The following is a 25,865-nucleotide window of genomic DNA, read 5'->3' as shown; positions in this document are numbered from 1 at the left end:
TATCCTACAAACCGTAGAGGGAATGAAAATGAATATCAGGAAGCCAGATCAGTGGAGGAAACTACATCTTGTATGTGGTTTTGAAGACCTCGCATAGTCGGACAAACATCCAAACAAGAGTTTTGTCCAGACGTGTTTATGTCATGTTGTTCCTGGACTGTACATGTGATTATGGTATTACAATGACTTGTTTTACAATGGACAGTCTTCTGTCTGAAAGGACCACCTTTTATGAAAAGGGAAATTCACTGACAATGGGATTTTCCCATATATTTATCTGTGATCCAGAAACAACTCCTAACGAAAAGCTGTCACCATCTTTTTCCTTAGAAAATGGCTAAGAATATATCCTTAACAGTAGTTTTCAGCCATGACTCAAAGCATATCTAACCCTGACTCTAACCCTAGATTCATTTTCATTGGCACTGGGATTCTCCCATAAATTTATCTGTGATCCAGAAACAACTCCAAACGAAAAACTGTCACCGTCTCCTTCCTTAAAAAAAAACCTGCTTTGGGATTCCGCTAAGCCATTTCATTTTGAGCATTTGGGCATCACTTTTGTTCCTGATTTTTCTTTCATATAGGCATAGGCAAGGCGGGGCGAGATTGTAGGTAAGTTAGAACAGACTCACTCTTTGGTCCTACTCGCCAACATTTAGCCTTGAATACTAGGTAGGTTTTCTGTTTCAACAGTGACACGAGAGGTAGAAAAACTAACTGCCTTTCCCCCCAGTCTATAAATTGTCCAAAATAGCAAACGTGGGTGTAAGAAGAACAAGTGATACCGAAATCAATGGGAACGCTCTCCAGAGGAAAGGCAGGTGATTCAGGAAAGTGTTGTTTGTTGTGTGAAATGTTTTCCACCTGCCTTGTCACCAGGGACAGTGCCATGCTCACAACTCTTGTTGCTTGCTTTTGATGTGGTAATAAGCATTGTTCGCAGTTGAGGAAAGTGCAAAAGAGAGAGAAAGATGCCTTTTGCCGTTGTGGATATTATTAGTATTATTATTTTAATCTTCTAGCTGTGGAAGACAGAAAATTGTTCATAGGAATGGTTTCGAAGAAGTGTAATGAGAACGATATCAGAGTGATGTTTTCTCCATTTGGCCAGATAGAAGAATGCCGAATCCTTCGGGGACCAGACGGACTCAGCAGAGGTGAGCATACACCGTCTTATAAGGCCCTCTTGTTTTAAAAGGCGAGGTAGAGTTGGGGGGGGGGATGTAGTAGATGGGGTGGGGGAAACAGAACTGTTTGATCAAGATCAAGGTTAAGCTCAGGTGCCCTGGGACAAGCCCTTTTTTATAGAACTTCAGCAGAATTTTATTCAAGGTCTACAGAAATTCTATTGAGTCCTCTCTCCCAATGTTTAGCCAATCAGTTCTGGATGGAGGGGTGGGCAGTAGTTAATATTCATATACCTTGCATTTCCCTGTGGGTTGTTTCCCCTCTTTCTCTTCAACCCAGACTTTCCAAAGAAGAGTTAAAAGACAGGTTTTGTTTTCCCTCTTGTGTGTATCCCCAAGTCCAGGAATTCAGCTTTCTTGATAGGAATTGGAAATAAGAGTAGGTCCTTAAAGTATTTGTTTTCTGAATTTGTTCCCCTGCCCTGTTGACCTCCACATTTCAATATAGCTCTGTCTGCTGGCTGCACATCTTCATCAGATCCCCCCTGGCCCTGAGTATTGCTTCTTGATCACACCTGAGAAAGATGCAATATTTGAAACTAATCTTTAGGTGTTTCAAATGGGCAACACAGTTGAAGATTTGTAACTAGGGAGAGCAAAGGACCACTTGTTGTGCAAGCACATCTTGGATAGTACAGCCTGGTCCTGACCCTAGATTTTCAGGAAAAAAAAATATATAGGTGACTCTCAAGGGCTGATTTTGTGCAGATCTGAAGTTTGAAGAGACTGGGAAGAACCTTCTGTGGGTGACTGTGTGAAGGTTCTCAATATGTATGATTAACAACTCACATCTCACTAAGTTGTTCATTCAGCCTTATTCCCAATTTTTTGAACAAGATTATTACAACTGTAGCTACCTATTCACATTTAGTCTGTTAGAAAACCAAGGCCATATTCCCTATCTAGGGTAAGGTTCCTGCAGAGATAGTTTACACACACACACACAAACACACACACACACACACACAGAGAGAGAGAGAGAGAGAGAGAGAGAGAGAGAGAGAGAGAGAAGCTATCTTTCCTCCAAGAACTCAAGCTGACACATGCAATTCTTTCTCCATGTTTATACATTTTCTTCCAATCCTCTGCTTTCATCCTTGCAACGCCCCTTCTGTAAATTAGGCTGAGAGAAGTCATCCAGGGAATTTAATGATTAAGTAGGGATAAGGCCTATCAAAGCCCTAACCGGGCTCAGGAAATAACCCACAAAGAATATTTGCTACAATAAACATTTAAAACCCAGTGAATATTGACATTTACCGCTTTAAGGCTGTATACGCTGAGAGAGAAATGATCCTGACATTTTTACTGGTGAGTGTTGATGCTCTATGGGAGAACAACACAGATTTGATCATTTACAGCACAGAAATGCAACCAGCAGGGGTTCAATGTAGCTTCAGAAGCCTTCTAAAGGTAATCAATTCAGGACTGTTACTTTCCCCTTTAGTAACCAAGATGATAAGAAAGCAAGGGGGGGGGAGAGAAGAGAGAGAGAGGTGGAGAGAGAGATAAAAATATTGACAGATCCATCTTTCACAGACTACCCAGCCCAATATCATCACCACACCTTAATTAGATTATCCCCAAGGATAATCCAATAAAATTTCTACATTCCTAGTTTTTAAGGAAGAGAGATGCAGAACAGGGTCATGTCTCAAAATCTTCTTAAGACTCACTGGTTTTAAATGAAAGTACATTCCTGTATTTACAAGGAAGTCTGCACATTTAATTTAAAAAAAAAAATCTGGCCTCCTTATGAACAACACTCTGACGAATTATTTAAATTATTTTGCAGATAAATGTTTATTTCTGATTTATTCTGCTTTAGTTGACATGAGTCAAGACATTTTGACCACTGGCAACCCACCTTTGCTCCTTTCTGCCTTTTCATTCATTAGAGATAACAGAATAACAGAGTTGGAAGGGACCTTGGAGGTCTTCTAGTCCAACCCCCTGCAGTTTCCTAGTCCTTATTAGCACGATAGATTTGAATACGTCCAGACATAAGGACTAGAAACCCAAAAAGCTGAAATTTAATAAATGCTATGCTGTGTTCCATGCTTATGATAACCATTTGATTACCCACATTGACAAAAGCTATTATATAGAGTCCAGGCAATAATATACTTGAATCAATTGTAAACCAATCATGAAAATCTGAATTGGAAGTGATCCTATTGCTGTGTTCAAACAATCCTTCTAACCCAACTATCTCACTTCAAAAGCCTCAGAGGAATAAATAAGAGACTACAGAGTTATCAGGCTTAAATATCTTGAAGGGCAACAAAATTAAATCAGTATAATAGAATCATAGTTTATGCATTTTACCTGTATACATTCAAATAAGTTATGCTGACGACATTTCTGAAAATACCAGCGTATTATATTTATTTTTATATATTTATATAAATACATAAAACACACACACACACACACACACACACACACACATTCTTGAAAAGGAAAATTCTTATTGGTTTATGGATACAATGAGCATTATTTAAATTAGAAGTGGAGGGAGTTTTCGCCAGTATCTGTGTAACTTTATATTTTATGTTTTGCACTGTTAGAACATTGTCAGAGGTATAAAACAAGCATTGGTGAATTAGAGTGGGTAACATGCAGTGCATTCTATATGAAAGCTTGTATATTGGGGAGGTAGCTTTCTCCTTAATCCTTCATTCTTGAATAGCACATACCTCTAAAGGCTATGTTGGATTTCACCTGGAACAAAAGAGACCCTGAATCTATCAAAAGATATCTATACCTATTAGAGAGCAGATGTTACAAGAGAGCCAGTTCCCCATTTAAAGAATAGGATCACTCTGGAAAGCCCATTGAACTACGAATTCAATGTGGAGATGTAAAAAATGAATTGTGGCAAGTGGTGTCCATAATCCTCATTCTTTGCTAATATTGCTCCCGGTGTGAAATGATAGTAGGAGGAATATGTATTTGTTTATTCTTTATTTATTACTGTTATTTCAATAGCTATCCAGGGGTAGGCAACTTTTATGACTCTTTTATGACTCGTGGACTTCAACTCCCAGAATTCCTGAGCCAGCATGGCTCAGCTTGGAAACCTCTCCCTTTCCCCTCAGCATGGCTGGCTCAGGAATTCTGGGAGTTGAAGTCCACGAGTCATAAAAGAACCAAGGTTGCCTACCTCTAGCCTAGGCCTAGGCCGCTTTATGACTCGTGGACTTCAGCTCCCAGAATCCCTGAGCCAGCATGGCTCAGCTTGGAAACCTCTCCCTTTCCCCTCAGCATGGCTGGCTCAGGAATTCTGGGAGTTGAAGTCCACGAGTCATAAAAGAGCCATGGTTGCCTAGCCCTGAGCTAGGCCCAAAGCAGCCCACAAATAAATTGAAAATTTAATACCATGTCGAACAGCCCTTCCCCACTCTGCGTTTGACAGATAGGTTGGGTCTTCGTGCTCCCTAGAATTTCCTAATACATCTCTACCGTCTTAGGTGGGTAAAGGCTGAGATAAAAATATTAAAAATTATAAGGCCATAGTACAATCCAAACATATTTTTAATAGAGAGATGGGGAGGGGGAGAGGCCAATTAATATATATTACACAATAGAAGTATCTTCTGTCAGTGCCTCAGAAATCATAAAAATGATGGCAGTCAAGGCTCTCCTGGAAAAGTCTTCCAGAAATTGAGCAGTTTATTTGAAATACTTCAAGGGAGGCTCCCCCATGCCCTCCACATGTTTTTCACATGGTAGATCATTAAACGGTTTCTCCCACAACTTTCTCTTGGACGAAACCCAAAAGGGCCAGGGAAGCTGAGAAATTATTCCAAAGTATGTCTTCAGGAAATGGACATTTTAACTAAGAACTATCATAAAATATAGTGGTTTGCAGCATCAACGGCTGCTAAAAAGTCCAGGAGAATTAGAAACATCTCATTGTTGCAGTTCCTCTCAGCAAGCGTCTTTTGAGTGACCAAATATTTTCCATCCCCCCCCAAAGCCATTCTACAACAGGCGTGAAATAAATAAAAGATAATCATTTTTGTCCAAGAATGACAAAACTGATTGGCCCAAGGTAGCCTTTCTTTGGGAACTGTCACGCAATAGCTTCTTTTATGAATCTGAATGTAGGAAGTGAGGCATTTAATGACTTCTTAAACAGTGATGCTACCCCTTCTAGATTTAGTAAGCCATAAAAGCAAAGGTTAAGTACACAAACAATTGGGTGGATTTCAGTTTCCTAAAAATTACTCAATGATCCTGCCCAAGAATATCCAAGATGGCTCCCTTGACAATACTGCAGTGAGTGTAGAGTCAGGTATAAACATGAGAATCCACATCCTCCAATTTAAAATTAAAGGGATCCAGAGAAGGAACATTTCTTCTTTACTCCTTATCTTTTAGCCACCTACAATATAGTCACCAAAAACTCAGAAAAATCAGCTCACCTTTTCCCTTGCATAATATGGGATGTGGATAAGAACTCATAGGTGGCAAGCAAGAACATCCAATGTTCTTTGTATGTGCCGAAGCTACGCAGAAATAAAAGGATTCTTTAAGGTAAATAAGCCTCAAAGTTCTCTGAAAAGCTGCTTCTTTTCAGAACCGTGACATCAGGAGGAAATGGAAGAATAATAAGTTCTATAGAACTTATTGCCTCATGATCTAAGAATGATCTGAGATGTTCCACCACACTTAGCAAGGATGTGCTTCTTGGGAGGCCTAAGTGGAAATTTTGCTTACATGTGGGTTTAAGATGGAAGAGGTTATTAAAAAAAATAAAGTCAGGGAACATAAAACCAGAGGTGGGTAGGAGTAAATAATTGCGTAAATAATTAATAAAAATGTTTGAATAAATAATACATGATTTTCTATTATTTTTATAGTTTTAAACTTTTTAATCTTAAATTAATTCTGATTTTAATATTAGTTTTATCAGTTATATTGCACACCACCCAAATGTTCTCTATGAGGAAGATGAGCAGTTAGGAAAAATAGGTAGGTAGGTAGATGATAGATAGATAGATAGATAGATAGATAGATAGATAGATAGATAGATAGATAGATAGATAGATAGATAGATAAGCAGGCAGGCAGGCAGGTAGGCAGATACCAACACGCAAAGCAGAAGAGAACAAAGCAGAAACTAGAAATAAGATTGCATGAAGCCACACAGCAGAGATAGTGCTGATGTCCAGGCAATATGCCAAAGCCGTAACCAGAAATTAGACAAGCTAGTTAATTAAAGCTCAAGCAGTTTGCCCATTGACTCGTTGGCAAGCGTGAGTAGTTCACAAGCTCAAGGAAAATCTTTGTAAGTTTGCAGCCAAGCTGTGAATAGATTGGCCAGGCAGCACGGTCTTGATTGAGGATAAGTAAGAGCAATGTAGAATCTCAAAATAAAATCTACTGAATTTGATCAAGGAACACATCAACACGCAATGTGGGAAGCTTAAAAAAAAACACAAAAGCAATCAAGGGATTTGGAGATTACCAGTATTTAGGATTTGTGGGAACGCATCCAGTTCAATTAGAACAGGAAATTGTCACAGGTGTTATCTAAGTATTAGGGTTAGACCTAAAGGTGACCTTTCATGTCTTGCCTAAGATCACAGAGGCTATGGAAGGAGGAATTACAGAATTATAATGTAGAATGAAGCGGTGGGATATTTTGATCGTTGGATTGTCCCAGTAGTTAGCTGATGGCTGAACTACGATGTTGTTGGAAATCAGATTACGGTTAACAGAATGGAACTAAGGTACCTCCATGCTATTCTTCATTCAGATCTAAAACTTTCCTGGTACAGAAACTTGAGAACAAAATACGCCAAGCTGTGCTAAGCTCTTCAGAGAGAGAACCAAATTGACGTGTTCCGAGTAGTCTTTTTCGATTTTCAAAATAAATAAATAAACTTGGAGCAATTTCACTTTTGCAGTTGCAGCTCAGGCTCTATAGTAGGCTTTCTTCACCAAGGAGAGCAAAGCAAATTAAACATTTTAATTTTCCATGTTAATAGTACTAATTGGATTAACCATGCAAGGAGGAAGTGGGAGAGTACAGGTATTCTGGGCAATTAGTGAAATAATATACAGGGAAGCTAATGAAGAGCTGAGGGTTTTCAGGCTGGCAAGAGTTATTTGAATCTTCCATGCATTAATTCAGGAAGACAAACACTATTCTGGATTAAGTCAGGATCTCTTTTGTCTTTTTAGTAATGGAATTTTCCCTATACACCACGAGACATTCTACATCAGGAGTCTTCAAACCTGGCCTTTTTATGACCGATTAGGAATTAGAATTCAGCAACCACCAGAGGACCATATAACGCTGGTGCCTGTACTAAAATAAGGAAAATATGAACATCAGGTTTCTATGCTCCCTCTCTCATCTTTCTATGCCACAGCTGTGAGGAGTTGCTTGTTTATCTTTCCATTTTATATAAGCCACAATTAATCGTCCACATTCCAAAATAATTGATCTGAACTACGGTTTCTTTGAAACAAGGCAATTGCATACTATATTTTGTGAAGATAGATTAATGAACAAGCCATAGTTGGCAGTAACCATAACTTAGTTTGGATTTTCATCAGAACTAGAGGTAGTTCTAAACTTTTCACTGAGGTGTCAGTGAGAATAGAACTACTTCTATTCTGATGAAAATCCAAACTAAGTTACAGTTACTGTTGTTAACTATGGCTTGCAGATAGATAGATAGATAGATAGATAGATAGATAGATAGATAGATAGATAGATAGATAGATAGATAGATAGACAGACAGACAGACAGACAGACAGATAGATAGAGATAGGCAGGCAGGCAGACAGACAGACAGATAACACAAAAAGAAAATTAAATACCAGGTTTATGTTTGTTGAGATCTGGGAAGGTGTAGCTTCTTTTTGTCTAAATTTTCAATAGTAGTCCGGTAGTGGCTTCAGGCAGTAAGCTCCCCATCAAAGAGATTTCACAGCTGGTATTTAACATTTTAAAAAATGGATGTTAATCATGCCATCAGAGTTACTTCTGATTTGGCTATCATTATTTACCAGCCTCTTAACAGAGATGCTGGCCTTTACAAAGTTATACATTCCTAAGTACACAGCATGAAATAATAGTTTTCAGGTATTAACTTCTCATGTACTGCTGAAGATAACAGGGAATCTAAGTTAAGATAGCATTTCAATTGAGATAACAATTGAATAGATAACAGTGAAATAGACGCATTCTTAAATCTGTTCGCTGACAGTCCCTGTATATTTTTTTCTGATCTGGTCTGTAAGAGGAAATTGCCTTGAGAAACCTTTTCCTGTCAATCACTTATCTGTATTGGAAGGTTAGGAGGCAGTTTTAAGGGGGGGGGGGGAGTATGGAAAATACAAAAAAAAACAAAACCCAAAACTAAAATTTCTGATATTTGAGAAGCATGTTGATGCAGGATTAGCTTTATCACTCTGGCTGTCGAGAGGTCCAGATAGAAAGTCTCACAACATTTAGGTACTTCCCATTTGGCAAATTATTTTCATTTCCAGTTTTCATTTCCAGACTGTCTTTTTGAGTTTACAAAGCAAAGCTCCAGCTGTGATGTTTTGTAATTATATGCATCACAAGCCTGAGCAGCATGGCGGCCTAGAGGTGAAGACGCTCTCCTCCCACTTGGTAGATTAAGAGTTCAATCTTAGGCAGGGACAGATGTTTCTCTACAAAGAGACAATATCTGCTGTGAATACTCATAGGCATCAGGAAGGGTGTGTGGCCAGTAAACGCTCAGCTCCATTCAGTTGCCCCAATTCCACCCCAAATGACGGGATTACAGGATCGTAAAAAGAAAAAAAAGGTATCACAAACCTATCAGTGCCATCTGTCACATTCTGCAGATATTTTTTTAAAGCCAGTGTCCTTCACCAAATGCATCCAAGCATCATGTTGGGGAAGGCTGATCTAGAATGAATATATATAAATGTACAGCCTGGAAATTGCCCACTCAGATGCCACTTTGAGGCATGTGTTAAATTTTAGATTTTTGCTGACAAAGAATTACAGGGAGACTAGTATAGCTATTTCAAGCTATTTAGCTCTCCTCAGCTAGCCATACCCTTCTGGCCTAGATGTTAATACAGCTGCCTAACATGCAAGTGGCCCAGGTTCGAATCTCAGAAGGGTATGGCTAGCTAGCTGATGAGAGCTAAGTAGCTCGAAATAGCTATAGTAGTCTCCCTTTAATTCTTTGTCAGCAAAAATCTAATATATAGACACACACACACGTGTGTGTGTGTGTGTGTGTATATATACACACACACACACACACACACACACACACACACACACACATACATACATACACATACACACACATATATACTGTCCATCAATGAGTGTCCTCTGGGCAGAAGTGTTAAAATTGCCATTGTTTCTCTCAATGTTTAATAACAGCAGTCCCATTTGGACTCCATTTTTATCACTGAACCATCCAATTTTTTTTAACCACCACCAGATTAATCCAATCTTAATATTATGCATGCTTCAAACTGATTTGGAAGAAATCCTTTGGATCTTGCATGAATACGGTGCTTCTCTGCAGTTCATTTAAGCAGTCTCAACTTTTTTTTTCAGATTGCATCAGTCTGGAGGGGGGGGGGCAGACTGAATGGCTGAAAGCCATTGCAGCATTTTTCAGATTGAATACAAAACTCTGAAAAAAAACACATTGTGGTGCATGAATGAATAGCCCCCAAGGCATTGGCAGGGGTAGAGATTCGATCAATATCACAGCTATAGCCATGCCTTGCACCAAAAGGGCAGAACATCAAATACATCGCCATCTTGAATTTTTTTTTTTACATTCTTTCCCCATAATGCCCTGAGGGAGGTGTTCAATTCATCACAGTGCCAAAACATTTCTTCAGAATCATTTTCAGAATTGTGGGTTAGGTAGCTCTTAATAACAACACAGAAATTAGAAGCAAAGATCTAAATCCTGTTGTTTGCCTCTACACATCTAACTAGTTCTTGATCACCCACATTACTTAGCTCCTATATATTTTTCTTTCACTTCTTTCTATTCCTAAGTCTTAGTTTCTTGCCAAATCTAAAACACTCTACATCAGGGGTCTTCAAACGTGGCCTTTTTATGATTTGTGGACTTCAACTCCCAGAATTCCTCAGCTAGGCCTGGCTGAGGAATTCAGGGAGTTGAAGTCCACAAGTCATAAAAGGGCCAAGTTTGAAGACCCCTTGCTCTACATAGTCAATTTTGAGGGGGTTTTGGTGGTCTCTGAGCTATTTTCTTACAGACCTTTCATTACCAAAACTAGGTAACATCATCAGTACTCATGATGCTACCTAGTTTGGTAATTATAAAGTCTGCAAGAAAACAATCAAGATCAAAGAGTACCAAAGACCTCTTATTTCAACCCTGAGCTACAAATATTCTCCTTTATATATCAACAATCTTGTTTTTACACTGAGAATATCAGAACAGCTTATTGGAATTGTCCAAGATCTGCATAACAAGGCTGAGCAAGCTTCAAAATGTTTCAGAAGTTTTTTCTGAACTTTCATGGGGAAGTATCTTATAACGGAATCTGCTTACTTTAATGAATTTAAAGTCCAAAGTATTAACAACAACAACAACAATAATAATAATAATAATAATTTTGGAAGGGACCTTGGAGTTATCTAGTCCAACCAAATGATTCTTCTGAATCATTTCGAAACTCAACTATTTAGTCCTACAGTGACCAGCTAAGAAATCCAGATGATCTGCTACTCCAGTTCCTCAAAACATAGTCTTTCCTACTGGAATTCAATTATACAATTGCAAGGTTTTGTCTACCCTACATATTGTCCCAGGTTTTCATGAGGCTGATGAAGGATGGCAATAATTAGGTTTAACTTAATAGATACAGAAGGATGCTTCATTCTTTCACTCTTGTGAGATCTGCTAAGCTTAGCGTCTCTTGGCACCGGGTTGAAATTGTGGTAAATGCTTAAAATGTTCTTTATTGATTCATTCTGCACACTGCTCACAGCTTTATGTCCGTGCTGAGTGATGGCCAAATTGCAGTGCGCAATTAATTCCCCCTTAAGAACTTCAAAGGAAAAAGTACAGAAAAGTAGATTTTTCACCGGGGGAATAACAGACCCATTTCAAGTTCTCCTATTCCCTTCCTACAACGTTTATTTAGAACATACCTGTAAAATTTCCTCACCTTAATCCATTTTCTTGGTTGCTATTATTGATGGTAGATTATGGACACAAGTAGGTATCAACATATTCCTAAAATAGATGAATATGTACAGGTAGTCGTTGATGTACGACCACACTTGACCCCCAAACTTTATGTTGCTAAGTGAGACAGTTGTTAAGGGAATTTTGCCCCGTTTTACGACCTTTCTTGCACAGTTGTTAAGTGAATCACTGCAGCTGTTAAATGAGTAACACAGTTGTTACTATTGTTACTATCCCTATTGCAGGGGTGGGCAACCTGGGCTCTTTTATGACTGGTGGACTTCAACTCCCAGAATTCCTGAGCCAGCCATGCTGAGGGGAAAGGGAGAGGTTTCCAAGCTGAGCCATGCTGGCTCAGGAATTCTGGGAGTTGAAGTCCACAAGTCATGAGGGGGCCATAGTTCCCCCATGCTGGCTCAGGAATTCTGGGAGTTGAAGTCCACGAGTCATAAAAGAGCCGAGGTTGCCTACCCCTGCCCTATTGACTTTGTTGTCAAAAAGTCGCAAAAAGGGATCGCATCATCCCAGGACACTGCGACTGTCATAAATAGGAGTCAGTTGCCAAGCCTCTGAATTTTGATCATGTCATGTTGTGCTGCAACAGTTCTAGGTGTGAAAAATGATCGTTAAGTCCCTTTTTTGGGGACTTGCCACTGTAACTTCAAACGGTCATTAAATGAACTGTCATAAGTCGAGGACTCCCTGTATGTGGAAGCCGTATACTTTTTAACCAGGAGTATCTGCTGAGAGTAGGTCTCTTCATTACAGAATGAAAGCAATTTCTGCCATATGTCCATTTATGGACACTGGGTAGGAAATTAGCACATCAGCCGAAATGCACATGTCTTCCATATGGCTATCGGTGCATAAATCCTGAACCTTAGACATATTGTGATCTGGGTATCAGTGGTTAATTATTCCCTTGACATTAGCTGAAATTAATTAACTTCCTTATCTGCTAAATTATATCCACATTTGGAATTCCTCTGCTGAAAGCTTTTCCTGGGGAAAATGCTAATTGTAACCACATGACCCCATTTTGCTCTCTCTCTCTCTCTGTCTCTCTCATACACAGACACTAACACAGACATGCACACACAAACACACACACACACACTGCTTTCAAACGGGCCACTTGTTCCATATATGTATGCAATGTCCCATATTAATTATTCCTGTATTGCCTACAACAGTGTTTCTCAACCTTGACATTTTTAAGACATGTGGACTTCAACTCCCAGAATTCCACAGCCAGCAATGCTGGCTGTGGAATTCTGGGAGTTGAAGTCCACATGCCTTAAAATTGTCAAGGTTGAGAAACACTGGCCTACATCAATGTTTCTCAACCTTAGCAACTTTAAGACGGGTGGCTGGCTGGGGAATTCTGGGAGTTGAAGTCCCATCTGAAAGTTGCTAAGGTTGAGAAACACTTGACTTATAGCATTTGGAACAGGAAGTTTACTTGTCCTTCAGAAAGTTTCAAAGTGGGGTTATAGATGCCCTAAGGAAGAAGGAAAGCCAATGTCAAAAAACCAGCAACAATCCATTTGAATGGGATTAAGTGGAGAAGGGATGGTAGAGTAAAAGAGGGTGAAAGATATCAATAACCCCCAAGCATTTATTTGTACAAGATGAGAATGTCCAGCTTAACGCAGATATGAGAATGAACTATTGGTAACCCTTGTTTCTCTGCTTTATAAATGAGTAATGTTTTAAAGAGAGATTATGTTGAGACTGATGGTAAATTTGGACCTCTTTAATTTTAGTGCACAGCTTCAATATGGAATCTAGCCGAGGTACTGTAGACCATTTACCATTTTACTCATGCACCTATTTGTCTAGCATAAATTATATAAAGTTGTTGTTCTGCTTTGAGTAATGTTTAAATGTGTGGAATTTGATGACAGGAGAAACCTGTCAGGTGTCTTGCATTATTCAGTCATCAGCAGCTCCATCGGGGCTGTTGGAAGCACGTGAACCATCAGCCTCCCTTGGTAAACAATTTGGGTTTTCAAAATTGATAATAGTGCCAAGTCACAACATGAAGTTTTATAAGCATATTGATGTCTCTGTGAAATATTACAAAGCTCTAGCTGAGGCAAAATGCGCTGATAGAAGTTTAATGAACTAATGGGGTATGAATTTGAGTTTAGGCCGACATAGTTAACTTCTTCATCTGAGGCAGATAGGAAGAACAAATTGCCTTTACAAAATAGAAGCCAGTCTCAAAAATCTCCTGCTTTCTACTATCAGTTTTTTAAAAAGAAAATCCCTCCTCTTAATTTACTTTAATCCAAAGATCACATGCAGAATATTAAAAAGAGAGAGAGAGAGAGAAAGAGACCGAATAAAACAACTTGACATATACCCTAGAACAGGGCTAGGCAACCTTGGCTCTTTTATGACTCGTGGACTTCAACTCCCAGAATTCCTGAGCCATGCTGGCTCAGGAATTCTGGGAGTTGAAGTCCACGAGTCATAAAAGAGCCAAGGTTGCCTAGTCCTGCCCTAGAATAGTGGTTCTCAACCTTTTCTTCACCATGGAACCCTTTAAACACCTTTTGTGGCCACAGATCATGGCCATGGACCCCCAAGACTTAAGAATTAAATCATAACATTTCTTCAAGCTTTACAGAACCCCCAGGACAACATTGCACACGCGCACACCCCGGGGTTGGTGCACCCCAGGTTGAGAACCATTGCCCTAGAACTTAAAATGCAAGTTAAAGTAGACACAAACCTTTGCCAAAAATTGGTCCCCTTAAATCATGCTAACCGGCAAGCCGTGTGTGAGGTACATAACAGTTTGTGTAAACTGTGCGTTGATTGGAGATAATAAACATAAAATTCAACCTTCCTGTTTAACAAACATCTTCACATAGGGCACAATCCGTGTCCTACAGATACCTTCATAATATGAATAACATAGGATGTGTCATTGACTGCCTGACACTCCTTTCTGTAGTTTAGTTTTAAGAATGCACTCCGCCACACCAGTTTTTTTTAAATCCCAACTTTTTTTCCACTTTGATAGCTTTAGACAAATGCCTTCCTTTCTGCTGACAGAAATGGAGCACCCCTTAATCAGAATGAGAAATGCCAATTGAAATGGCACTGCCAACCCTGAATGAGAAATAACCTAATCAAGAAATGATGAGGTAAAGATTAGACTCATCAGGCATACCAGGCTGAAATGGTTGAGCCTGGTTCTCAATCTGCGTTAGTTTTTCCTCAATCTTGACGACTTTTAAGACCTGTGGACTTCAACTCCCAGAATTCCCTAGCCATCCTGGGGCAGCAGGGGCATTCTGGGAGTTGAAACCCACACATCTTAAAAGTTGCCAAAATTGAGATACGCTACCCTGTACCAACAATAATCCTGCTTATTGCTAAATAAATACATACTAAATGATAAACTTCTGGTTCTGCCCTTCAAATAAGGGGAACATAAAGAGGATTCATTCCTCTTTATGGAAAAAAAAGCATAGCTGTTGAAGCTGATTTGCAAAAACATGGTTTGCAAAACACTTCAGTTATTATTGCCTGGACTGCCTCTTGTTCAATTAAAATCTTATTGAATTATTTTTTTTTTAACTTGGTATTCTTGCCAGGTATACATAGACAAAGGCCAAAAGGAAGCAAGTGTTGTTGTCAGCGCTCAAATTGATTTCCCCAAAATAGCTGGACTGTAAAATGGATTCTTCATTTTGCTCACTGATCCCAGGGGCAATGATACAGATTTAAAGAGAGAGAGAGAGAGAGAGAGAGAGAGAGAGAGAGAGAGAGAGAGAGAGAGACGACCCTGAGCTTGCTTTAAATTTTTTGCTCAGTTCTGTAATGATACCGGGCTTCAATCTCTCTGCATTTAGCTCGCTTCGTTTAGAACAGTGGTTCTCAACCTTTTTAATACCGCGACCCCCAACCGGTCGTAAGTCGAGGACTACTCAACCAGTCGTAAGTCGAGGACTACTCAACTGGTGCAGCACCGTTTGCAGAATGGGACTTTGGGCGGGCTCAGCAGGGCAGAGACAGCCTGGACAATTCCTATTGGCTTTTGAAAGCCAATAGAATTAGACTCTATTCAAGAGAGTCTATTCTATTGGCTTTCAAAAGCCAATAGAATAAAAGGGTGTAGCACAGCTAAGGAAAAGGGGGAAAAAATGGCGGGTTGCGTTGTTTGGCGACCCCCCTGAAATGGTTGTTCGACCCCAAATGGGGTCCCGACCCACAGGTTGAGAACCACTGGTTTAGAAGCCTTTTAAAATTGTTAACAGTCACCATCAACGTCGGTTGTGGAGGAAATTGAAGGAACTGTGCTGTGATTTCATTTCTTAATTTTAGTTCGGAAGCCCAGATTTCAAATACTAACTAGGCCAGGGGTAGGCAACCTTGGCTCTTTGATGACTCGTGGACTTCAACTCCCAGAATTCCTGAGCCAGCCATGCTGAGGGGAAAGGAAGAGGTTTCCAAGATGAGCCATGCTGGCTCAGGAATTCTGGGAGTTGAAGTCCAAGAGTCATAAAAGAGCCAAGGTTGCCTATCCCTGAACTAGGCTAAAAGGCTTAGAAATCAAGGTCTTTTCAGCATGCCAGATTTCTTGCTTTCACCTTGTCACAATACTGCTATGAAATCAGCTTGAATTTGCAAGTATTTCACAGCCTTTTCTTACAAGGCACCCTGGGAAATGTCAATTTCAAAGGGTATTTATTTCATTTTTATTTTTTTAAAAAAAGAAATGTTAAAACCATTATTAAATCCCACCAAATTTGGTATAAATGGTACAAACTCACTCGCTTCCCATGAAACTCTGTCAGATAAAGTAGGACTTTCCTACATTTTTTAAGTCAAATCCCCAGCAAATTCCTGTTCATTGACCATGCGGATTGAGGATGACGAATCCAATGCGGATAGAAGGCACTAAATGAGACCTCAACCACTACTTTTTCTAGCATAGTTGAACAACAACAACAACAACAACAATAATAGCAGCAGCAGCCAGGGTAATACCAATATAATAGGTACCTTGGGTGCAATCCCAAAACAACTGGAGGACCACTTGAACACCTCTGGCATTGACAAATTCGCCATTAGTCAATTGCAAAAGGCAGCCTTACTAGGAACTGCTTCCATCCTGCGATGATATCTGTAATACCATCGAACATCCACATCTGCCTATCCCAGGTCCTTGGTAAGGACTCGATAGGTAGACAAAAATGCCAAATCCAGTCTGGACATCTGGCTGACTATGCGATGATCAATAATAATAATAATAATAATAATAATAATTGCTCTTTGGGTGCAATCCCAAAACAACTGGAGCACCACTTGAACACCATTGGCATTGACAAATTCGCTATTAGTCAATTGCAAAAGGCGGCCTTACTAGGAACTGCTTCCATCCTGCAACGATATCTGTAATACCATCAAACATCCACATCTGCCTATCCCAGGTCCTGCGTAAGGACTCAATAGGTAGACAAAATGCCAAATCCAGTCTGAACATCTGGCTGACTGTGCGATGATCCATAATAATAATAATAATAATAATAATAATAATAATAATAATAATAATAATAATAATAATAATAATAATGAGGTACCTAGTTGATACCTAGGATGCTGGCAGCAACCCGTGTCAACCAACAGTACCAATCAATTGGAATATTCAGTTGACTGAGGTTCATGTCTAATGAATAATGATGATGATGATGATGATGATGATGATGATGATGATGATGATGATAATAATAATAATAATAATAATAATAATAATAATAATAATAATAATAATAGAGTTGGAAGAAACCTTGGAGGTCTTCTGGTCCAACCCCCTGCTCAGGCAGGAAACCCTACACCATTTCGGACAAATGGCTGTCCAGTCTCTTCTTAAAAACTTCCAGAGTTGGAGCATTCACCGCTGCTGGAGGCAGGCTGTTCCACTGATTAATTGTTCTCACTGTCAGGAAGTTTCTCCTTAGTTAAATGATATGCTCCTTCAAACACACACTATTGTTCTTATAGATACTTGGAAGGTCTTTTAGAGGCCAGTATCTTCCTGTTTCTAAAATATTCCATTGTTCCATGCCGTTTGTCCTTCTGCAACCTGCGCTGGTATATTTTGGCCTCGCGAATTCCCATTTCCAACTCTCACACCGAGGAGGACCGCCAATACAGGTGATCCTCGACTTACGACCACAATTGAGCCCAAATTTTCTGCTGTTAGGTGAGACATTTGTTAAGTGAGCTTTGCCCCATTTTGCGACCTTTCTTGCCACAGTGCTTAAGTGAATCACTGCAGTTGTTAAGTGAGTAACAAGGCTGTTTTAAGTGAATCTGGCTTCCCCATTGACTTTGCTTGCCAGAAGGTCGCAAAAGGGGATCACGTGACCCCAGGAAGCTGCAGCCGTCATAAATAATGAGTCAGTTGCCAAGCAACTGAATTTTGATCATGTGACCATGGGGCGTGCTGCGGTGGTCATGTGAAAAACGGTCACAAATCACTTTTTTCAATGCCGTTGTAACTTCAAGGAGTCACTAAACAAACTGCTGTAAGTTGAGGACTACCTGTATCGGCAGAGTCCACCTCTCATGCTTCCTTAAACTGCCCATCTCTGGAAATGACATAATAAACCAAAATAACCAACATCAAATTAAACCCACCAGAGTTAGTACCGGAAATAAATGCATGTTCACTTTTGTATCCTCCCACCAAGCCAATCCATGGGAAAAGATTTTTTTCAATAATTTTTTATTTTCCCAAACTCTCCTCCATACATATACCGTGATATTTATCAGATGTTAACATACATTCTTTTTACATTCATATATAAAAATACTTTTGATAAAATGAAATAAATATATACACATGACTTTTGGTGTTGCTCGCCCATTTCCCCTTTCACTGTATCCAGATTCCTTCTTCTCTACCTTCTTTCTCCCTTTCTTCTCTTCCCTACTTCCCTCTTCTTCCTCTTCTCTTTCCTTCACCTCCCCACTTCTCCTCTTCTCCTCCAACCTTCCTACTTCCTTCTCCCCTCCTTTATTCTTTTCTCTCTCCTCTCCTTTCTTCCCTCTCATCCCTCTTCAGATACAATTCAGGGGTAATGTCCGAGCAACTCCTCTCTCCAAATTTCCCTATCTGTATTATATACAATAAGATTAATTTTCTCTTACATTAATACTTCTATTTATCTAACCTTCTCGGTATATACTTCTATAAATATTTATACAACCTCCAGTTATTCAATACTGTGTCGTCTGGGTCTCCCTCCATGGGAAAAGATTGATATGGGTTGGGCTCACATTAGTCTTCCCTCCTACCCAACTAGGGTGCCAGCGGAGAATCAGTTGTGAAAGTGATGCTTAGCCTAAAGAAGAATAAAAGGCATCATCGCTACACTTAAACCCTCTTGATAACATGGGCACGTCCATGTAATTTTCCTTTGCTTTGCCATTGCATTCTTACTAAGAGATGTCCCTGTCTAGCCTACAATCTTCATGTTCCCTTGGGAGAGAGGCGGATGGCCTCTTCTTTAAACTACTAACTAGATACACCTCTGCTTTGCTTTTTTGAGCTCAGCCCAAGTCAGCTAAGAGCTGCAATTGGTAGAGAATCCTTGCGGTGATTATTTGATTGCACAGAAGATCTAATTTAGCATATGCTCTGCAGATCAAAGGGAACCTTTATGACCATGCACACAATCAATAAGGTGCCTAGATGCATAAAATGTTGACGTGAGACTATTTCCGCAGAAGCTCCTGACGTTTCCCCAAAAAGAGATGAGTAAATATTCTCCTAGTGAGATCCTAAAATGATGGAGGTGGTCATCCATTGGCAGAAGACACCAATGGATGGAATGACTATAAGAGTTACTAACTAGTTCCCAAAGATGCCACGGCCCCAAGGAAAGGTGGTTTTTAGAATATTGTTTCCGAGAAAGGATGACATTGATCTGGTCTCCTCTCCAGATCTTATCATAGAGCTTTAAGAGTTCTAAATATGAAGTGTCTGGCATCAGGACTGCCCAACCTTCTCCTATCAAACTGTTCCAACGTCACCTTCCATTAAAATAAGGAGTACATTAAGTCCCCAACCTTAAGCCTTCTCTTCCTAAATGTTGCCCTTTCCCACGACCTCACCTAAAATCTGGAGTTAGGAAGAGTCTGCAGAACCTTAAGAAGACCTCGTCTTCTTCCTAATTGGTGTCATTGATTTAGGTGGAGAACGCAGGTCTCTTTGCCTAAACATGAGCCCTGAAGGCAGAACCAGAAGCATAAACCTGAACATAAAGACCCTGAATCATGGATCTTTGGCTTTCAAATAGCGGCACCCAGAGAGGAAGGAGGCGTCAGTCTTCAAGATGGTGGGTTTAATTGCAGGGCTTGAATTGCATCACCAACCTACCACTTAAGACAGGGTTTTCCAACCTTGGTAACATTCTTTAAGTCATGTAGACTTCAAGTCCCAGAATTCCCCAGCCAGCTACGCTGGCTGGAGAATTCTGGAAGTTGAACTCCATGTGTCTTAAAGTTGCCAAGGTTGGAAAAACCCTGATTTAGAAGGTTTTAACCCCCTCTGTGGGAACCCAAGATCTCTGAATCATGGTTGCTTCACAGATTTGACACACTTTGGTGGAGGAACAAAGCCTTATTCTCACATTATGCCGTGAAACAGAACAAGTCGCTCATGTGTTCGGTTAGCTGAGTTTATTCAGAACCCTCTAAAGTCAATTTTAGGACCCATCAGGGTTGCCCAGGTTCCTCTAAGTCAGTGGTTCTCAACCTGTGGGTCGGGACCCCATTTGGGGTCGAACGACCATTTCACGGGGGTCGCCAAACAAGGCTGTCCGCCATTTTTTTTCCCCTTTTCTTTGGCCACGCCCCTGGCACCCGGTGATGTATAAGTGGTTGGGGGTCACCACAACATGGGGAACTGTATTATGGGGTCGCAGCATTAGAAAGGTTGAGAACCACTGCTCTAAGCCAGGGTTGGGAACCTCGGCTCTTTTATGACTCATGGACTTCAACTCCCAGAATTCCTGAGTCAGCCTAGCATAGCTGACTCAGGAATTCTGGGAGTTGAAGTCCATGAGTCATAAAAGAGCCGAGGTTGCCTATCCCTGCTCTAAGCATAGGCTTGACTTCCAGTCTTATTTCTATTGTAGGTATTGCTTATGTCACTGACCAAAAAAAAAAAAGACTTAACTTGGTTTAATTCAATCACTAATGGGTGTGTTTGCTAATGAAGCAAGTGGACATTTTGACTGTGCTTTTAAACAGACAAGTTTGAATGCTTAGACGTGAGATATGAGGATCTTTGAGGGACCCTGTTAAATGGAAATGAAAACCTATTAGCAGTCTTGCCTATTTCCAATCCTGTTCTTTAGAGCAGCGTTTCTCAATTCTGGCAGCTTTCAGACGAGTGGACTTGGGCTCCCAGAATTCCCCCAACCAGCATGCTGGCTGAGGAATTCTGGGAGTTGAAGTCCGTCTGTCTTAAAGATGGAGAAAGGCTGCTTCTGAAGGAGGAGGAAAATAGCCATCTTGTCATTTTCCCACTGAGTCTCAGCCTTCCCTCTCCCCTCCCTCCCCTCCCCCAATTTTCCTTTCCTTCTCCCTCCCGAATGATCAACTCAGCTCTGCTGAAGCAAATCAATTAGGGAATCAATTGGGTTGTTTTTTTGGTTTTTTTTTTTTTTGTTTTCACTTTTTTGTTTTTTTCTTTTTTCTTTTTTTTTTTCTTTTTTAATTTATGTACTACAGAGAACAGTGTCGTCTTGTGGCCGTTCTCGTAGACTGTGTTGGTTTAACAAGCGTCCAATCCTTTTTTGTCTTTGTTGTTCTTTTCTTTTCTTTTCTGTTTTTCTTTCTTTTTTTCTTTCCTTTTTTTTTCTTTCTTTTTTTGTCTTTCCTGCTCCCTGCCCCCTGTTCCCACAGGCTGTGCGTTTGTCACGTTTTCGACAAGGGCAATGGCACAGAATGCAATCAAAGCCATGCACCAGTCCCAGACTATGGAGGTACTGTATCATATGCCCTTTCATTGTTTCCTTTTGTGCATATGGCTGAGAATGTAAAGCCGGTGTTCTCTCGGAGAAGATCAGATGTGTGACAGTCCTAGGCAAAACTTCCACGCTCACAGCCCCATTTCCCCATATTTCTCCCCCCCCAACTCTGTTTCTTTCTGGGACAGTTGCTTCTCTTAACCATCTGAGAACAGACCACTCGCTTGTTGTGCCCTCCTTTCAGTGGCATTCAGATTTTTTATTTTTTAAATAACTTTGTGAACATGTCGTTTTGCTGTCTGGCATTCAGGATGCTGTTTTTAATCTAACACAATTTTTTGGGAGAAAACAAAAACCCTAATAATAAAGCTGGCCTCTGTGAGGCTGCCAAGCCTAAACTCAAATTGGCCAAAGACACCCCAAAAAGGCATACATATATATTTTTCCTTTTCCAACTGTTTAGAAGTATCCCTTTATTCCAAGGGGCTAGTCCATATTCGTATGAGTCCCCCTCCCTGAAATGGATTGCTAGCGACAGCAAACTTCGATTCCATCTTTGACTTGATAGATATTCAAATTTAAATGATCCCTGCGTTTTCAAATTTTTAAAAAAGTGCTGCTCCCTCCAGCCTAGACCATGATTTTTGCCATGGTTTTTTGGAATTTTGCGCACACACACACACACACACACACACACACACACTGCCTCACGAGTCGACTGTGCCTTATTCTGGATCTTCTGAATTAATCATTTAAGACAGCATGTTCTATTGTATTCTGTATTGTGTATCTGTGTATTAATTAATTCTTCTTAAGCATTTGGATGTAATGTGCACTTTTTTCTTGCTTTTTTTTTTTAAAAAAAAAGACCTCTTGAAATGAGGAACATTTATATATAACTATATATATATATATATATATATATATATATATATATATATATATATATATATATATATATATATATATATATATCAAATGCTCTAACCTCCCAAAGCATGCTGGGTACTAAAATTCCAACATTATTTTGTCTATGTCATTGAATGGCTTTGTGTGATGAGCAAAGAAAGAAAACTATGAAAATATTTTTAAAAATGCATGGAAATGTCTTACGTATTCTTGAGAAACACTGATATTGGCAATGCAGTGTCCGTTGTTCTCCAGCCTTCCGTTGAAATTATTTTGATATTTTATAATCAATTTGTCTTTCTTTTCAGTGCTACCCATTTTTTAGATTGTATTAGATGTGATGCTTGCCACAGAAAAGAATCCAAATCACTTGACTAGACGCATGCTTCTGTGTGCAGAATATTATATACTGTATATATATTATATTGTATTATATTATAATATATAACATATAATATATATATATATATATAATCTCCATCCTTTTATGTGGCCTGCTTTTAATATTTCAGCAAGTATATTCTATTATGTTTTGCCTAAAGACAAAAGGATGGATAGAGATAGAAGAAAGAAAGAAAGAAAGAAAGAAAGAAAGAAAGAAAGAAAGAAAGAAAGAAAGAAAGAAAGAAAGAAAGAAAGAAAAAGGTAGGTAGGTAGGTAAGTAGGTAGGTAAGTAGGTAGACAGATAATTAGATAGATAGATAGATAGATAGATAGATAGAAGATAGATAGATAGATAGATAGATAGATAGATAGATAGATAGATAGATAGATGTATATTTCACATATCTTTGACTGAAAATTTCAGAGGCTTGAAATCAATGTTTATTTGCCTACGTTTTAAATCCTTATGGTAATTTTGCAAGAAAAAAAACTCAAAGAGGATATTAAGGACTTGGCTTGTGTCCCTAGGAACTGTCCATTTTGAAGAAAAAAAAATTCCACAGATCCTGGCTACGCTGGCAAAGTTTGATGGGACTTGAAGCATGCTGCTTCCAAGGCATGGCACCTGTCTAGAACGGGTTGGCAACCTTGGCTCTTTTATGACTTGTGGACTTCAACTCCCAGAATTCCTGAGCCAGCATGGCTCAGCTTGGAAACTTCTCTCTTTCCCCTCAGCATGGCTGGCTCAGGAATTCTGGGAGTTGAAGTCCACGAGTCATAAAAGAGCCAAGGTTGCCTACCTCTGGCCTAGGCCTAGGCCGTTTTATTACTCATGGACTTCAACTCCCAGAATTCCTGAGCCAGCATGGCTCAGCTTGGAAACTTCTCTCTTTCCCCTCAGCATGGCTGGCTCGGGAATTCTGGGAGTTGAAGTCCATGAGTCATAAAAGAGCCAAGGTTGCCTACCCCTGCTGTAGAAGCATATTGATCTTGTGGAAGCATTGTTAGATTACCCAAGATGCCAAATGGCGTCCAGTACAATTACAACAATTGAAATGACTGTTGTGCCATGATACAGAATGGTGGCTCACTAACAAAGAGAGAGGATAACAGAAGACTGGACTCGTTGTTAAAATGATACGGGGGGGGGGGGACTCATCAACTGTTCACGCAGGTCATTTTGTATATTTCAAAATTATATATTTCTTTCCTACAGGGTAGGCTTATGAGGGATATTCCTATGTTATGTTTTGGCCAGCTTCCCTGGAGTTCTCTCTATTTTGCTATCAACAGGCAGTTCTCCAATCGCATTTTTACAGCAATAGAGGCAATCCAAAATATAGAGCTTGGATGTGTTTTTAATACTGAAAAAAAGTGGTTTGGTCCAGTCCCCAGTTAATGAGAAAGTATGGAAGATTTCAGTTTTACAGAAGGAGAAATAGGGAGGACTTTGTGCACCATCTTGTTGGGTTTCTTTCAAAGTTGGCCACTTTAAGATGTGTGGACTTCAACTCCCAGAATTCCCCAGCCAGTATGCTCCTAGTAGAATCTTCTTCAGCATGCTGGCTGAGGAATTCTGGGAGTTGGAATATTACACACCTTAAAGTTGCCAAGTTTGAAAAATACAGCTTTAATTCAGCCCCCTTGGATCAGGCAATCCCAGACAAAAGCACGCTCTTTTAACCAAATGGTTCCTTTTTAAAATTACTTTTCTCATCAGCATATTTCTCTCCTAATGTTCAGTTAAAAGCAAGCATCCTGTAATTTAAAGCTGTTAGTTCCATTCCTGCTATCTAGGACAGCCGGAAAGGTGTCTTTGTCCTTTTCGAGGTAACCTCATGAGACTGATGGATGCTATCTGACATGAATTAAACATATTCCATTATTCCACGCTGCTTGGTTAATGTTTGAAGGAAGACGATGCATTCCACCTGAAAAATGTGAATAAGGGAAGCAGGGGCATCCTGGCTGGGTGTTTTGCTCCAGTCTGAAGGGTCCTGCTCTGATAATCAGTGCACTGATGATGTTACCTAGTTGGGCGATGAAATGCCTGCAGGGAAACAGCCAAGTTCAGAGAGCACCAAGGACCCCTCATTTCAACCCTGAACTGCAAACAATCTCTTTTATGGATTTGCTCTAATCTGGAAAACTGCTTCCATTGTGTCCTTCATGACGCCATATCCCATCAGCCATAGTTTATGCACAACCGTAGCCATCTACGCAGCATATATTTGCCCAGGAGAAGAAAGTCTCTGTATCCACTCTGGAGGACTTTATTATCACAGTTTGATGTGCGACCACAATTGAGCCTGAAATTTCTGTTGCTAAGTGAGACAGTTGTTGTGAGGGGGGTTTTTTTGCCCCATTTTGCGACCTTTCTTGTCACGGTTGTTAAGTAAATCACTGCAGTTGTCAAGTTGGTAAACAACAGTCGTTGAGTGAAACTGGATTCCTCATTGACTCTGCTTGTCAAGCGGTCACAAAACGTGACCCTAGGACGCTGCAACTGTTAGAAATACAAGAAAAAAACTGTTAGAAATACAAGCAAGAGCCGAGGTGGCACAGCAGTTAGAGTGCAGTACTGCAGGCCACTTTAGCTGACTGTGTTCAGCAGGTCAGCGGTTCAAATCTCACCGGCTCAAGGTTGACTCGGCCTTCCATCCTTCCGGGGTAGGTAAAATGAGGACCCAGATTGTTGGGGGCAATGTAAATATATATATAAATTGCTTACTGATGTACACCGCTTAGAGAGTGCTTGCACTTAAAGCGGTATATAAGTCTCATAAAATAAAAATAAAATAAAAAATAAAAGACAGTTGCCAAGTGCCTGAATTTTGATCCCATGATCATGGAGATACCGCAACGGTCACAATTGTGAAAAACGGTCATAAGTCGCTCTTTGCAGTGCCATTTTAACTCTGGTCACTAAATGAATGTTGAGGACCGCCTGTATTTCATTTTGTCAGTTTCAAGTCAAGCTTGGCATTTTTACTTCTCCAGATAGTACCTTTTCACAATGCCCAGGGAGCAAAGTTTCCATCCAAAGGCAAAATATCCCAGATTTCATAGAAAGATGGTGCTCAGGTTTGTCCCAATCGGCTTTAGCATGGCTGTCATGAAAATGAAGAATCAAGAAAAGAGCAGAACAAAAACAATGGCCTTTCCACAC

General features: G+C 39.9%; 1 protein-coding gene across 13 annotated transcripts in view; it reads left to right on the top strand.

The window, feature by feature from the left end:
• The window catches only part of CELF2 (CUGBP Elav-like family member 2), a 341,120-nt gene that overhangs the window by 245,708 nt on the left and 69,547 nt on the right, over positions 1-25,865 (top strand). For 8 of the 13 annotated variants that reach the window (XM_039347407.1, XM_039347406.1, XM_039347409.1 and 5 more), the window contains exons 5-7: positions 1,026-1,160; positions 13,169-13,198; positions 21,339-21,418. In XM_039347407.1, the coding sequence (XP_039203341.1) occupies positions 1,026-1,160; positions 13,169-13,198; positions 21,339-21,418 (245 nt within the window). The remainder of the gene's footprint in view (positions 1-1,025; positions 1,161-13,168; positions 13,199-21,338; positions 21,419-25,865) is intronic. The other 5 variants (XM_039347410.1, XM_039347417.1, XM_039347415.1 and 2 more) reach the window with 1 other exon arrangement.

This window comes from Crotalus tigris, unplaced genomic scaffold (genome assembly GCF_016545835.1).
Source record: "Crotalus tigris isolate CLP2741 ecotype Arizona unplaced genomic scaffold, ASM1654583v1 scf7180000018068.1947079, whole genome shotgun sequence".
Classification (NCBI taxonomy): Eukaryota; Metazoa; Chordata; class Lepidosauria; order Squamata; family Viperidae; genus Crotalus; species Crotalus tigris.
This window is presented reverse-complemented; position numbering and strand designations above follow the sequence as displayed.